This window comes from Arvicanthis niloticus, chromosome 19 (assembly GCF_011762505.2).
Source record: "Arvicanthis niloticus isolate mArvNil1 chromosome 19, mArvNil1.pat.X, whole genome shotgun sequence".
In the NCBI taxonomy this organism is placed as follows: Eukaryota; Metazoa; Chordata; class Mammalia; order Rodentia; family Muridae; genus Arvicanthis; species Arvicanthis niloticus.
The window spans coordinates 790,262-806,908 of NC_047676.1; the positions used below are offsets into that span (position 1 = coordinate 790,262).

General features: G+C 40.2%; 1 protein-coding gene across 1 annotated transcript in view; it reads left to right on the top strand.

Annotated features, from left to right (window-relative positions):
- The window catches only part of Ahrr (aryl hydrocarbon receptor repressor), a 76,882-nt gene that overhangs the window by 51,867 nt on the left and 8,368 nt on the right, over positions 1 to 16,647 (top strand). Inside the window, exons 5-8 of the mRNA XM_034523281.2 lie at positions 7,037 to 7,126; positions 10,417 to 10,546; positions 12,189 to 12,322; positions 15,486 to 15,682. Coding sequence (XP_034379172.1) covers positions 7,037 to 7,126; positions 10,417 to 10,546; positions 12,189 to 12,322; positions 15,486 to 15,682 — 551 coding nt within the window. The remainder of the gene's footprint in view (positions 1 to 7,036; positions 7,127 to 10,416; positions 10,547 to 12,188; positions 12,323 to 15,485; positions 15,683 to 16,647) is intronic.

The following is a 16,647-nucleotide window of genomic DNA, read 5'->3' on the forward strand; positions in this document are numbered from 1 at the left end:
CTACCTAGCCAGGGTTACACAGAGAAGCTCTGTCTTGAAAAACCAAATGAATGAATGAATGAATGAATGAATAAGCAAAGACCTATAATAGACATTTTTTACAAGAAGAGTGCTTAGTCACTAATGATCAGGGAAGTACAGATGAAACCCACTTGAGATGTCAATTCACCTAAGTGATGAAATCATGTGTTCAGCCATTGCAGAAAAGAATATCCAAAAACTAAAAATGGAGCTACCACATGGCCCAGCAGCTACCACATGGCCCAGCAATCCTCCTAAGGGGTGTGTATCTGAAGGAAATGAAATCATTATGTTGAAGAAATATTTATACTCCTATATTTGTTCAATACTATTCACAATAGCCATGAAATGGAAACAACACAGTGTCCATTAACAGATGATCAGACGTTAAAGTGTGGCGCATATATACGACAGAATATTAATTCAGCTGTAAAAATGAAGGCAGGCTCGTCATTTACAGTGACTTGAGTGAAACTGAAAGACCACTCAGTGAAATAAGCCTTGTAGAAAAAAAGAAAATCATTGCATGGCCTCACTTTTCTGTGGAATCTGAAAAAGTGGAATTCACAGAAGGGGAGACTTGCATGATGGTTGCCAGGGAGCAAGAAAGGAATATGACATATGCTGTAAGGTAGATGAACTCTGAGATTGTTATGAAATGTAAATAATCCAGTCACAGATGGATAGATGCTGTGTGGATTCACTTATGTGTCCTGAGAAGGGCCAGAGTATAGACAGAGGCTAGATGGGGGTGCCAAGACTGGAGGCAGAGAGTGTTGGCATTTAGTAGTGACAGAGCTCAAAGTTTTAGGGGTAGAGGGTACTTGAGATGAATGATGGTGATCACACACATTGTGAATTGTGCTGAACGTCTTTGTGCTGTGCTGTGCTCTTAAAAATGGTTAAAATGGTGAGTTTTGGTATTTGGTATTATACATTAAAAGATTTTTTGCAAGTTAAAAGTATAGCTCTGGAAACACAGCTTAGTGATAGACTACTCACCTAGTACATAGAAGCTATGAGTTATTTACCAGCATCAAACAGACACAGATACACACACACACACACACACACACACACACACACACACACACACACACACAGAGTTATATATAAAAAAAAAAAAACTGTCATAAAAAAAAAAAAACCCTAGTTTCTGAGGCCAGTGAGAGAGCTCAATGGGTAAAGGTACTTACCACCAAGCCTAATGACCTGACTTCAATACCCAGTACCCAGAACCACAGGGTAGAAGGAGAGAATTAACTCCTATGTACAAAATAACTACATACAAATGGATATATCCAGAACTTTACTATGGGTTGCTACCCCACATTGGAATCATGAAAGTGAATGTGGACGTTCCAAAAAATTTACAATAAAACTGTCTGAATAAAAGGCTTGCTCAGTGACCAAAATTAATTCAAAACCAGACATGTAAGGAATCTGAGCTATTTCTGACAGCACCCTTTTCTGCACCTCACAACGCCACAGCAGCCTTGGTTCTGAATACACATTTACACTTTTCAGTGTATATGCTACCATTTGAGACTATTTTATGTTATGAAGTGCAGTGTTTATATTGTACATACAAAATTTTCTGCTCTTACAGAAATGTAATGTTTATTTACAATAGACAAATTTTTAAAAATATTTTCAACTGTCATTTCTCAGCATGTAAGTATCAAATCAGTATTATGGATTGTATTGTGTTTGAGTTTTAAAATTGCTACTCGAGTTGCTGGCTTAAGTTTCACAAAAAGTCATTTACTGAGATTCTTTGAACACAACTTATTTTTATTAATAGTTTGTTTTTATTCACTTTACGTTTTGTTTAGATTTTTCCAATTTTCCTGGAGTATAGGCTTTTGAAGTAAGACCTAATGAGTCTTTGAATTTTCTGTGTCCATTGTTGTCTCCCTTTTCATTTCTGACTTTGTTAATTTGGGTTCTGTTACTCTGTCATTTAGTTAGGCTAAGGTTTTGTCTATCTTGTTGATTCTCTCAAAGAACCAGCTCTTGCTTATCGAGTCTTTGTATTGTCCTGTTTCTAATTGCTTGATTTTAGTCCTGTGTTTGATTATTTCCTTCCATCCACTCCTCTTGTGTGTGTTTGCTTCTTTTTGTTCTAGAGCTCTCAGGTGTGCTGTTAAGTTGCTAATATGAGATCTCTCCAATTTCTTTATGAAAGCACCCAGTGCGATCAATTTTTTTCTTAACACTGCTTTCATTGTGTCCCATAAGTTTGGGTATGTTGTGCCTTAATTTTCATTGAATTCTAGAAAGTCTTTGATTTCTTTCTTTCTTTCTTCTTTGACCCAGTGGTCATTGAGTAGAGAGGTTTTCAATTTCCATGTTTTTAGGCTTTCTGTTGTTTCTGTTGTTGAAGTCCAGCATTAATCCATAGTGATATGATAACATGCAGGGTGCTATTTTGACCTTCTTGTTTCTATTGAAGCTTGCTTTGTGACAGAGTATATGATCAGTTTTGGAGATGTTTCCTTGAGGTGCTGAGAAGAAAGTATATTCTTTTGTGTTTGGGTTTAATGTTCTGTAAACATATTAGATCCATTTGATATGTAACATCTGTTAATTTATTTCTTTGTTTATTTTCTGATTTGATGAGCTGTCTTTTGGTGAGAGTGGCGTGTTGAAGTCTCCTACTATTAATGTGTAGGGTTCAATGTGTGATTTAAACTTTAGTAATGTTTCTTTTATGAAATGTGGGTGCCCTTGCATTTGGGGCATAGATGTTCTTCTATGTTCAGAATTGAGACATCTTCTTGGAGGATTTTTTTCTTTTATAAATATGAAGTGTCCTTCTCCATCTCTTTTGATTACTTTTGTTTGTAAGTCTATTTTATTAGATATTAGAATGGCTACTCTATCTTGTTTCTTGGGTCTGCTTGCTTGGAAAACCTTTTCCCAGCCCTTTATTCTGAGGTAATGTCTACCTTTATTGCTGAGGTGTGTTTCTTGCATGCAGCAGAATGATGGATCCTGTTTATGTATCCACTCTGTTAACCTGTATCTTTTTATTGGTGAATCAAATCCATTGATGTTGAGAGATATTAATGACCAATGATTGTTAGTTCCTGTTATTTTGATGTTGCTGATGTTTGTGTGTGTGTGAGTGAAAGAGAGAGAGAGAGAGAGAGAGAGAGAGAGAGAGAGAGAGAGAGAGAGATCCTATTCTTTTGGCTTTGATGGTATGAAATGAATAATTCCTTGTGTTTTCTTTTGTGTAGTTAACCCCCTTGTATCTGAGTTTTCCTTCTATTATCCTCTGTAGGACTGGACTAGTGGAAAGATATTGTTTAAATTTGGTTTTGTCATGGAATATCTTGGTATCTCCATCTAAGGTGATTGAAAGTTTTGGTGAATATAATAGTCTGGACTGACAGCAGTGGTCTCTTAGGGTCTACAAGACATCTGCCCAGGCCCTTCTGGCTTTTTAAAATCTCTGTTGAGAAGTCAGCTCTAATTCTGATAAATTTGTCTTTTAATATTCTTTCTTTGTTCTGTACATTTAGTGTTTTGATTATTATGTAGCAGGAGGATTTTTTTTTCTGGTTCAGTCTATTTGTTGTTCTGTAAGTTTCTTGTATGTTTATAGCCATCTCTCTTTTTTTTTTTAGGTTAAGGAAATTTTCTTCTAAGATTTTGTTGAAGATATTTTCTGGGTCTTTAAGCTGGGAATCTTTTCCTTTTATTCCTATTATTTTTAGGTTTGGTCATTTCATAGTGTCCCAAATTTCCTGAATGTTTTGTATTAGAAATTTTTTAGTTTAACATTTTCTTTGGCTCATATATCAATATTTCCTATGGTATCTTCTATGCCTGAGATTTTCCTCTTCCATCTCTTGTATTCTACTAGTGACTCTTGGGTCTGTATTTCCTATTCTCTTTCGTAGGTTTCCCATCTTCAGGATTGCCTCAGGTTGTGTTTTCTTTATTGCTTCTATTTCCATTTTCAGGTCTTGAACAGTTTTTTTTTTCATTTCCTTCGCCTGTTTGATTGTATTTTCCTGTATTTCTTTATATTTGTTTGTTTTCTTTTTAAGGGCTTCTACCTGTTTAATTGTATTTTCATCTATTTCTTCAAGGGCTTTATTTATTTCCTCTTTAAAGGACTCTATAATCTTTCTTCATAAGATTAGATTTAAGGTTCTTCAGCTATGTTAGGATATCCGGGGCTCAATGTAGTAGGATAGCTGGGTTCTGGTGGTGATATATTGCCCTGGCTTTTGTTGTTTGTGTTCTTAAATTGGGCCTTTAGCCATTTGATTGTCCCTGGTGTTGACTGGCCTAATAGTGCCTGATGGCTGATGGCCTCTGGTTACCCTGGGTGGCAGCAGGCCTCCAGAAAAGCTGGCAGAGCTGTGGCCTGAGGAATTTGTCTTACCTGTTCTGCCTCTTTGCTGGAGGCAAGCAGACCAGAGAAGGCAGGCCAAAGTCTATAATAAGAAGTCCACAGCCTGTGTTTCATATTGGGACAGCAGATGCCCCTAGACATGCCACCAGAAGGGGAAACAGCTGGGTCTGGGACAAATGATGTGGTTCTTGGTCCTTTCTTTGGGTACCCATGTACTGCTGGTGTACTGCCTGAGAGGAAGTCAGGAATTAGATTTAAGGTTGGTGGTCTACCTTTCCCCTCAGGGTGTCTGCACAGAGCCTGGGACAAGCAGAATCTGATCTGATTGGGGGGAGCAAGTGCCAAGTACCTGAGCAGCTAGAGAAGGGAAAGCCTTCTTTGGGAGTCTTAGGCATGGCTCTTTTAGGCAAATGCCTTCCCTGTGGCAATTTTTAATGAAGCAGCTCTCTGAGACAATTCTTGCTTATTCATATTGCTCTACAGGCAGTGGATGTGGGAGAATACATTTTGTTCAGGCTGAACCAGGGGATTATATACCTCTTGGGGGAAGGGTGTGTGATTACCCAGGAAGAGAAGGTCATTGGCTGAAGGCTTAGGGTAATACCTCATTAGAATGGGGAAGCATTTCAGGAATCTCAGGTGTTAGCTGAACAGGATGCTTGACTTTCACTGAGAAGTGCAAATAAAATAGACATTGGTGGTGGGAGGAGAGAGGGAACTGGGTGAGAGAGGGGATGGAGAGGGGTCCTAGAGGGATCAAGTTTGGGGAGGATGAAGGGAGAGACAACTGAGAGAGAAAACTGGAATCCTGAGGGGAGGAGGCATCTCTGGGAGGAGCTAGAAACCTAGGACAATGGAAACTCCCAGGAATCTATGAGGTTGATCCTAGCTTAGACTCCTAACAATAGGGGATATAGACCCTGAAATGGCACCTCCTGTAAGCAGGAAAGACTTCCAATGGAGGAATGGGGACACCAACCCAGCCCAAAAACCTTCGATCCACAATTTTTCCTGACAAGATATGCAGGAAGAAAGAGGGACATAAACCATTTTCACTGATTTCACTTACTTTTATTTGTTCTTCCTTCTGCTTCCATGAAACATAGCTGGCTTCTCTTCAGTTTTTGAAGTGTGCTTATCCTTTCTTTCTTTTGTAATAAACATTTCAGATTCCTGGGATTCATTGCTGGTCTTTCTGCAATTACATGCTTCGAGGCTCACCACATCTATTAACATGTATAAACACTCATAGAGAAATTGGTACATGACATGCACAGGCCATTTGCCAAGGAAGAAATCCAAGTTATCAATGAATGCATGAAATGTTTTTAATCTTAATAATAACCAAGAAATGAAAATTATGAACCCAAACTTTAATTTATCACCTAACAACTTGACTTTAAAAAAGAGGGGAATAACTACAGTATCAATAGGTAAAGGAAATAAGTGTTACAATGAGATGCCCTCCAATTATCTGTGTTTCAAAGATACACACTTAAACATTTATGAATAACACTGTCTATGTGACTGAACCTAGTGTTCAGATTCTGTACTGCCCAATTTGGAACAGACAGGGTGAGGTGACATTGAGTAAGATAGTCTACCTAGTGTGCTTGATGCTCATGAGATAGCCTCCAAGATATCTTCCTCACGATGAAAGAGGTAAATGGTTAAATAGGTAAATGCAGATAACAAACTTGTTTATCTATAATATATATCAGATGAAAGATATGTCAAATAGGTGATAGGTAGGTAGGTAGGTAGATAGATGGTTGATGGGTGGGTAGATGGAAGACAGACACACACAGAATACTCACTGATGGTGACAGTAAGTGCCTTTGAGCACACTGGACACCTTTGTTAGTGATATTTCTGAGAACTACTATGGCAGAACATAGAAGATTTGCCTTTCAAACAAAAGGAGCCTAACTCAAACGCAACACAGCCATAAGCTTTGAAGAATCCACAATTGTGGATATAACTGAGATTAAATTATTATAAACAAGGTAAGATAGAATTATGCAGCCATAAACATATAAGAAAAATTCAAAACTTAGTACAATAAAAACCGTTGAGTTGATAAGTGTTAAAATATAGCCCTTTGTGCCTAGCATCTCCCCAAATGTGCCAAGTTGGATGATTGCTACAGCAAACCAGAATTTAAAGGAATAAATTGTTCTTCTCCTAATACGTAGGTCAAAATGATAGGGAATGGACCAGGTTGGTTTTTCCCCACTAGACCAAAATTAGGAGAGAATATGGACACTAATTTTTAGAAAAGTTGAAAAAAATTTAAAATAGTATACAGAAGACTGGACAAAGAAGTAGACCATGCCCATTTTGCTTTCTCTTGTAATGATGCCTCATTGTATCATTTTGTTGCTGCTTATATTACATTAAATGTACATTCTATATTCCCTGGAGAGAGATCTGAGTCTTCAGCCTCACAAACTATTGACAACTTCCTCTGTCTCCTGTTAATTGGGACTTATTACAAAAAGGGGATAGAGAGTTGATGAGAACATTTCTAGAGGTCATACAAAACAGGAAGAATGTCAGGAAATGTATATGGAACTAACCACCTTCTGTTGTTTACACTTTGGGTGAGCCAACTCCATTTCACTTGTTGTTTTTGTCTCTTAGTCTCTCAATGGCTTCGCTCTGGTGGTGAGTGCAGAAGGGATGATCTTCTACGCGTCGGCAACAATTGTGGACTATCTGGGCTTCCATCAGGTAAACAAAGCAGAGGTATCCCTTTGGTATATTAAATATATACCAATTTCAAGTATAAACCAATTTTCAATGTGTTAAATGTTGGGTTCCATTTAAGCTTTTTGTCACAGGACACAGCTTTGTCTAGGACAGCGTGTCAGCCTCAGTAGAGCATTGTGGTGCTGGGTGACCCTTAGTGGGCTGACACTTCTCATATTTAGAGCACCATCTCATTTGATAACTCCATGCCTTAAACTCCATATATTTAGTATATTCCAGACATAATTTCTTCCAGTTCCATTGTCCTGTAATTTGACTACATGGTGTGTGCATCTAGAGATTGACAAAGAACTCGAAGCTCTGTTATCTCTCTATACCTGTTAAAAGCTGTTTTCCTTTGTTATAGAAATGTTTTCATTGTCTTTATGTAAAGTATTTCACAAAAATATTACAATAGCCTTATGCTCTCAGGAGCATCTTGTATAAAATGCTTTACAAAAATCAAGAGCCAGTTGTTCCTGAGGCTGCCTGAGTAAACTGCCCAGTTTCTTCAGATCAGCACAGCAATAAAATTTAGGCCTATGAAGCATATTTATTCTGGAAACTGCCTATCCCCTCACAGTAACCTGTGGCATTTGTCCCTACTTGAATAATCTTCTGAGTGAGGACAACTATCTATGGTTAGTTAGTAGACACATACATGCCTTTCCCAAGAAGGCAAAAATGACAATTGCCAGACACAGATTGTAAAAGATAGGCTTGCCTTTGTGTTATACTGTATAGCTGGTGTCTTGAAACTGAAATAAAGACTGCTTCTCCTTGTGGCTGCGATTTTTTAGTTTTTATGCCATCTTCATGCCTTTTCATATTTCTTCCCAATATTTCTCTTGGTTTTCCTTCATGGCACATGTTCTAATAAACCCTGAAGGACAAGGGGTCATCACACCTACAGTACTAGTTATTAAAACAGGAATTTGCTTCTTCAATCTAAAACTATCTCATGCTTTCTTCTAATTGTCAACGAAATATATGGCTTTGCTCTGCCCTTCCTCTGGCTTTGCTGCATCTTCCACTATTTTATCTGACCTTTGCTCTAGTTTACTGCAGCTCACATTAACCTGGATTCTACCCTTTACTGAGTAAGTCATGTAAAGATGACAGATGAGACTCTTGGAAGGCCAGTGGACAGTGGAAACTACATTCCGATGGTTCTACAAAGCCCAGGGCCACACACATACCCCCACACACAAAACAGGTGAAAAGAATGTGTATACTACAGCACCTGCTTGCACACTCACTCTGAGAACCATTGATGTCCACTGTGCCCAGATCAGTAGTTCCTCTAATTAAAACCACACATGGAAAAAGCACTGTCTGCAAAAACCCACCTAAGGATGAAAGTACTCAATGACTTACAGAACATCCACAGGGATAATAATAATTAGAGTTTTTAATTAAATTAAGACTGGTTTATATGCCTTATCCAGAAGGAAGTCTCGTTACAATCATGAAGATGTCAGCCTTCTCCACATCAAACTACAGTTAATGTGATTAACACCTCTGGTGAACCTTGGCATTCTACTTCTATAATCTCCATTGACATGCAGGTGTAAATATAATAACTTTCTTATGAGAGGAGAGAATTACCACAAAGAAACAGGATTCTTGGAGACTAGGCATAGAAAGCCAAGTGAGAAAGTACAATCAGGCAAACCCACAAACAGCACTGCTCAGAGACCAGTGTCTAGAACCTATGAAAACATCCACTCTTGCAGCCAACCAAGCCAGAAAAAGCCATTATATCTCCTGTTGTGTACCATACCTAAAGTAAATATCAGGAGGAAGACAGATAGCTCTAGAGATGGCATGGCAAAGATAGGAGGGAAGAGGCTACAATTTAACATGCCACAACATAAAGATGCTGCTGCCACACAAACTGGGCCCAAAGATAGATTCTGAAGAATCCAGTATTCCTTTGGTATCTGATTCAACCTTTTTGTGTAGCCTGAGTCATAATTTAGGGGCAACTAAAAGAGGCTACCGCATCATGCTTCCTCAAATGGGGATTTTCTCAACTCAAGTCAACTTCTGCTATGCTTCAGTGTCAGTGTTTCAATTTGGGGTGCAGGACTGTAATGGCTAAACCTGTAATCTTAGCATTGGAGAGGCTGGAGGTAAAAGGATCATGAGTTAGAGATAGGCCTGGGCTGCACTGAGTCTCTCTCTCTCTCTCTCTCTCTCTCTCTCTCTCTCTCTCTCTCTCTCTCTCTCTCGTAAGCAAATAAGCTAATGTGTTCACCTCTGTTACAAATAGATTCCTGTGCCTCAGCCCCACAATTGCCTTCAGAACCCTGACCCTGGACATCACTAACCAGACAGCAGCCATTTCTAACCTATTCTTTACCTTTTCTCTGGGCTGTATCTAAACATTCCTTTGTAAAATGTTCTCTCTAGATTCATGGTATCTGTCACTGAATCAGTGCACATTTACAGCCACATCATGCTGCCACCTCTCAGGGAGAATCTTATTTAATAACTGGAGTGCCACAGAGCTTATCCACAAAGTTCCCAACAATGATAAGGATTTGAGGAAAACATGAAGGATTTCATGAACTCTGGGTGAAATTTCTAGTTACATTATGTTGGATTACTAAGGGACTTTTCCCTATCTGAGAAGAGAGTATTCTGGTTATTAGAATCATTCATCTAAATTCATCCTTTCTAAAGTGGATGAAACCTAGAAATAGACCTATTTGAGAACCCAGTCCTATAGAGTTGCTGCCAGTGGGCTCATCTCTATACGACTTTAGTAGGCTGGGTTCCCAGTGTAAAGAATAAGCCAGATTCTTCCTTATGAGAATAAGGCAACAGGAGGCCTCTTCAAGTTCATGAATTATCTGTCCCTAGCATGGTCAAAACATTAATGTCAGCCTTTGCAGGCCAAAGGTTCCGCTCTGTCCACCAGATAGCTACAAGAGGGCCCCAGTGCCTGAAAAATGTGGCTTCCTTTTATCTGATTTTCTTTAAGGAAGTTAGAGGAAAGAGGACCAGAGTGAGGACCATGATCTGGACTGTCTTAGATGCATCATGGACCGTGGTAGGCTGGAGTATATGACACAGTTGGCATGGAGTCCCACAGTTGATTTAGAAAAGAAAAACCTCTGCCTGAGCACCTACGGCTCTGAGGACATAATGATACAACCGTGAAGGCCAGAGCCTGGGAGCCACAAAGTGGACATGCTCAGGGGTTACATGACCATGGAGGCTCATCTTTCCAGGATGAAGGTAAAGCAACCGCTTCTGTATTTCAGACAGATGTAATGCATCAAAACATTTATGACTACATCCACGTGGATGACCGGCAGGACTTCTGCAGACAGCTACACTGGGCCATGGACCCTCCTCAGGTGGTGTTTGGGCAGTCCCCACATGCTGACACAGGTGAGCCAACTTCATGGGCATCCACATTTTCCTCTACATTCACATGGACTTTCCTTCAGGATTCTGCTTTCTCTTGACCACTTCTCTCCACACTCCTCCAGCCAGCAGTTGGTCCACCCCAGGCTCTGTGTGGCCTCTGAGAGCCTTTTCATCATTGTGCCTGCTCCATTCTGCTCTGCTCTCTACTATGACAGATACTTGAGATACTCAGCTCTCAGAGAGAAAAAGGTTATTTTGGGAGGCTTCAGTTCATTGACTGGATCCTTTATTTTTAGGCATTTAGTGAAGGGCAGCATATTACAGTAGAAGTGTCTGGTGAGGTAAAATCCTTATCTGACATCCAACTCAGAGAGGAAGAAAAAGAGAAGCAGGTCCATGTTAGTTACTTTAGCTGATGTGCAGCAAAATACTTGATAAAAAGCAGCTTAAGCAAGGAAGGGTTTATTTCTGTACAGTGTTGGAATATATAGCCCACCATACAGAGAAGGCAAGGCAGCAGGAACATGACACAGCCAGTCACATCACCTGCATGGTCAGGAAACAGACATGGATGCTTGTACCTCTTTTTATTCAGCCTAGGTCATGGAGTGGTGCCACCATGTTTCAGGTGGATCTTCCCACCACAATTAACCCAGGCTAGAAACTCCCTCATAAACCTACCCAGAGGTTTATTTTCTGGACTCTTATAGAGCCTATCAAGTTGACAATCACGATTAATAATCACCACTTTACCCACTGTCATGTTAACACCCAAACACATCACTTTAAATTATAACAGGATCCCATAATACCTCTCAAGGACATAGCCCTAATACCTTTCACTGCCTCTTACAGGTTCCACCACTATAGGCTGGGGTCCATGGGGCTTTGGAAGATACCTAAATATAGCAGACTCCAGGCTCTTATATTTGATATTTTCAACACTGCCTAAGAGCCTAAGGACTTGACACATTTTTCAGAAACTCTCTTATCTTCCAGGCAGCAGCTTTGGGCCAATTTACAGTTAACTGAAAAAGGAAAACAAAATGTTCCACGTAGTTATTCTTTATGCACTATAATCCTGTAGATCACTCCCCAACAAATACATTATTCCCAACCAATACCCAACTGATGAGGTGTGCAATGCTTCCCATAAATAATAGGTAACAGTGGGCTTGGAGGATTGGGCATGTGGGTTCTGGACTTCATCCAGGAGTTCATTCAGATGGTTTCCTAAAATTTAAATAATTCAAAGAAAAATTTCCACCTAACTTCAACCTCTAACAGCATAATTCACCTTAGATCTAAGGTGTCTACATGTCATATTATTTATACAGCTCAAACAACACTAAGAAACTGACCCTGAGTCACACATGCAGCAATGGTAAAAAAAAAAAAAAAAAAAAAAAAATCAATGTCAGTTAGCGCCAATGAAAACAAAATCCACCAAAGCACTGTCTCATGAAGACATGAGGGTTGATGAAGGCTTGGAGACTCATGGAGAGATGTGCATTCTAGAAGGAATGGCATGTTTGTTACATGCTTCGTGGTAGCCAGTTACATATTCTCCTATATCTGTATCCACTATCTTCATAGCTTTCATCTGTCGTTTCCTAGCCCAATCATCACATTTTAATTTGAGCTATTTACATTATCTTGTCAGACAATACTGTCCTGGGGAAGCTGCTCAGGGCCCAAGAAGGGGGCAAGGGCTTGCCCTCAGAGTACTCGGCCTTCTTGACACGCTGCTTCATTTGTCGTGTTCGCTGCCTGCTGGACAGCACCTCTGGCTTTTTGGTAAGAGGGTGGGTGCCAGAAACATGTGGGATACTTTCTACTGTAGTGAAGAAAAGATGGGGATGAAGTGAACACTGTGTAGAGGCTCCAAGCCAGTAAGTTGACAGAGGTAGACCTTGACAGTGCTTGTAGGTAGGTGGGGGGTGGGGGAGATGAGAGAAGACCTAGAGGGTTAAAAAAAGCAGATGAAATATTTAAAAATTGACAACAATTTTCAATTTAAGCTTAGTTGTGCATTTATTCAAAACTAATTTTAAAAGATTTTCTAGGACTGGAGATGTAGTAAATTAGTCAAGTACTTTCCTAGCATGTACAGAGCCCTAAATTTTATCCTCAGTACCACATAAACTGTATATTTAAAATTCCAGCACTTGGAAGGTGGAAGTAGGAGGATCAGAAGTTCAATTATCCAAGGCCAGACTGGGGTGCATGAGACTCTGTCTATAAATAAATAAATAAATAAATAAATAAATAAATAGAATTGGTCAGTGGGTAAATGTGCTTGCTGTCAAACCTGATCACCAGAGTTTGATCTTTAGGACCCATGTAGTGGAAGAGGAGAGCCAACTCTTAGAAGTTGTCTTCTGATGTCCACATGTGTACTGCGGCATAGCCAAGTCCACAGACCCTTATCCAAGGTTTTAGTTTTAGCCCTTTCTCCCCAGAGCACTTGAATCTCCACTGATTTTTAGAATGTAATAATTTTCCTTATTTTTTATTATTAGATTTATATGTTTTATTATTTTATATGAGAGTGGCTTTCCTGCATGTATGTATATACCATGCTCATGCCCATGGAGATCATAATAGGGCATCAAATCCCCTGGAATTGGAGTTACAGATTGTTCTGAACGTGGATACTGGGAATTGAACCCAGGTCCTCTACAAGTGCAACGTGCTCTTAACACTGAGCCACCTTTCTAGTCCTGGGTTTCTAGTTTTTACATTTGTCTATTTCCTCTTCCACCTCCACATAAAGAGAAGAGGAGGTTATCCTCCAGGGACTTAGAGCAAGGACTTTGGAATCTGCCTACCTTGCCAAGCCACACTGCATTTGCCCTGTCAGAACCTTGGCTCCTGGTCCCTGCACTCTCTCTCTCCAATGGTCACAGCTGTCTGAGAGTCCCTGGATGCTCTGCCTTATCTTGGCAAGTACCCATCTCTGAGTCCTCTGACTGACCTCAGCTCCTAGTGTTTAGGACACTTGGACTCAGCTTTCTAGACTGATTTGTGGACCCAGGACCATAAGATCCTGTGACCACTGCACATGGTCCTTCTGCCCCACCTAGAACAAGCCTGGCATATGGGTCCTGTCTCTTTAAATAACCTGGCAAAGGTTCCCATCTCTACAACACAGACTAAGGGTTATGGGGCGGTCCCATCTCCTCCAGTTGGACAGAGTTTCCAGGGAGAAAGGGCTATCACCCTCACCAGAACTATGGAGCCCCAGAAGTAAAACCCTGGGACCTGCAGATCCCTACAGACCATCCATCAAAGATGGGGATGACAAATTCCTGTCAAGCTTACTCCACACTTGAGAAAGAGGCCCAGGAAACCTGTATGAGGTATGCCTGGATCCTCAGTATACACTCTTGGTCTAACATGCTTTGTGGAGGTTTTTCTAATTCACACCAGCCATCTTTTGCAGGAGTTTCCCTGGGACTTATTCCTGAGAGCTGATCAAACTTTAACTTTTCATTTCCAAATTAGCATTCCTCACTTTTAATAAGAAGTACAGCTTGATTTTTATTAATCTAGAATATACAGTGTGAGTTTAAACATTAGCATAGAGCTTAGGCATTTGTGATAATAAAATAAAAAATATTTTTATATATGGAAGGCTGCTATATTACTGAATTTGTTTCCAAGTTCCTTCAGGATTCTCCTGCCTTCACATGACCCAGCAGCATGATCCATACTCTATTTTTTTCATGCATCCATTTTATCTTCCTCCATCCATCTTCCCTTTTCCCCAGCTTTCCAGCTCATTCACTCATCCATGCTTGAGTATATCTGGGAAACACTCAATACTCAGCTCTAGAGAAAATAATTCTAGATTTCAGTGTTCGTCAGTTTCTTTGATAGATCCTGGGCAGGCACACCCCCTTCCCATTGCCGCCAAACTTTAGGATGAAGTGGAAAGAACCTACGAAGTGCCAAAATTAACCCAGTATCAGTATGGAACAGTAGATTTGAATGGGTGAATACAACACACTTATTTCTTTTTTAGCTATAGTGTTTTAATTTATTACTTAAGAATTTAATTCATATATAAAATATATCTTGATGATATCCACCCTGAATCCCCTGATAACTCCCCATCCCCACATATGTCTCCTTCCCCTTCGTATCCTTTTCATCTTTTAAAGAAACCGACTACATCCAATCAGTGCTCCCCATGGGCACATGATATGCACATAGGTGTGGGATCATCCACTGAAGCATGGGCAACCTACCACTGACTACACTCCCAAAGAAAAATGACTTTCTTTGTTCTGTCAATAAGCCATCAACTTGCCAATAGCTCCTCATCAAGGGGTGGGGACCTCATGAGCCCCTCTTCCATTCATGTTGGAATTTTGGCTGGCTTAATTCTCTTTAGGTCTTATGCAGGTAACTTAAGATGCTGAGGACACTTATTTCTGTAGATATTATCACAATCTTAAAATTAAACTAATTCCTCTATTGGGTGTTTGTTTCAGTTTTATTCTATGTTTATCTCTGCTCTGTTATACAGTGAAATTCTCTCTTATAAATAGAACTCATAATAATGACTCCTTCAATGCAACTAAACTTTAGGCTGAAACATTATTAGAACAAGAGCCTTTATTAGCTACTGATGTCCAGATAGAGGAGTAGTCCTGATTATGGGGATAACAGATACAGAGTCATGGGCAGCAATATTTTGCATGGAGCCCTATGGGAAGGCCAACATGCAGGGATGGGGCATGTAAGGCTAGGCCTAGGTCTGAAATCCAGGAAGGATGGCTCACCATTGTCCCTCTAGCATTTTCTTTCCTGTTCTCCTGGAGGTTGAGGTCCACTACGTAATGGAGGCAGGTGTTTCCTAAAGTCTTAGGATTAGACATCCTTAATGCTACTGCTACAAAATGACCAGGCTCTGTAAACAGCATGTTGTCTTTCTGTCTCTTTAAAATACCAGACTATGCAGTTCCAAGGAAAACTAAAATTCCTGTTTGGACAGAAGAAGAAGACGCCATCAGGAACAGCCCTGCCTCCTCGGCTCTCATTGTTCTGCATTGTAGCTCCAGTCCTGCCTTCTGTGACTGAGATGAAAATGAAAAGCACATTCTTGAAGGCGAAGCACAGGGCAGACATTGTGGTTACAATGGACTCAAGGTGAGTATGAATTGTGACATCATGACATTGAATTACGACAGCAAAATGCCCCCCATGTTGTAATTTCTATATACTTTCCCCAGTAAATAATAAATATGAAGTTTGATATTTTTCAAACCATTTCACAATGTCCCTGACAACTATTAGGGGAAGGTATCTTTTCAAAATTGGTGCAAACTGTAGCACCACACACTTTGATTGCTCTAAAGGTGCCCTTAACTTCCAGGCTCAGCCCCCAGCAAGAGGCCAAAATAGCATGTCACCTCTATAGAGCCTGCCTCCTCCTCAGTTTGTTGTACAACACAGATATATGTCTAGAGGGCACATCTAAGGTAATTACTGGGATTGTGCCAACTTTCTAGGGCCTCGTCTCACCAGTCTCGTGACATTTTCTCAGTTTTAAGGAGTAGAAAACACACCTAGTTTTCTGGGCCGTTTCCAGATATAAAGTTATTTTCTACCTGATTAGTGATCTGGGAGTATGAGGTCAGAGGGAATTGGGAGACAGCAATGCCTCAGTTCTGAATTTGATTTCTGTTGTATGACACTATTCCTGGAGAGACATGAGGAAATGTCTACTCACCCAAGATAGTAGCCAAAGTATGGAGAGCACAAAGGTCAACCGGGTGGACCAATGAGCTTTATTAGTGTTACTTAAAGGAGTATAAGTGAGGGTTACTCATGGGAGCAGAAATGACTCAGAGACCACTGCATCACTGAAGCCCAGCCCAGCATGAGAGACAACTCACAAAAGCTGGAAATCTGAGGCATTCTATACACAGCCTTCAGGCAGCTCAACAGGTTGGAGAATGGCCTTTCCCAGTTGCTCAGCTCATCCGAGGGTCTTCTACGCAGCTTGGCTTGTGAGACTCTTAGCAGTTTTTATTGCTTGTATACTCTTTGGAGGTGCTTAGTGAATCCACTCAGTTTCAGTGTCTTCCTGAAGGTGTTTTGACTTACTTACT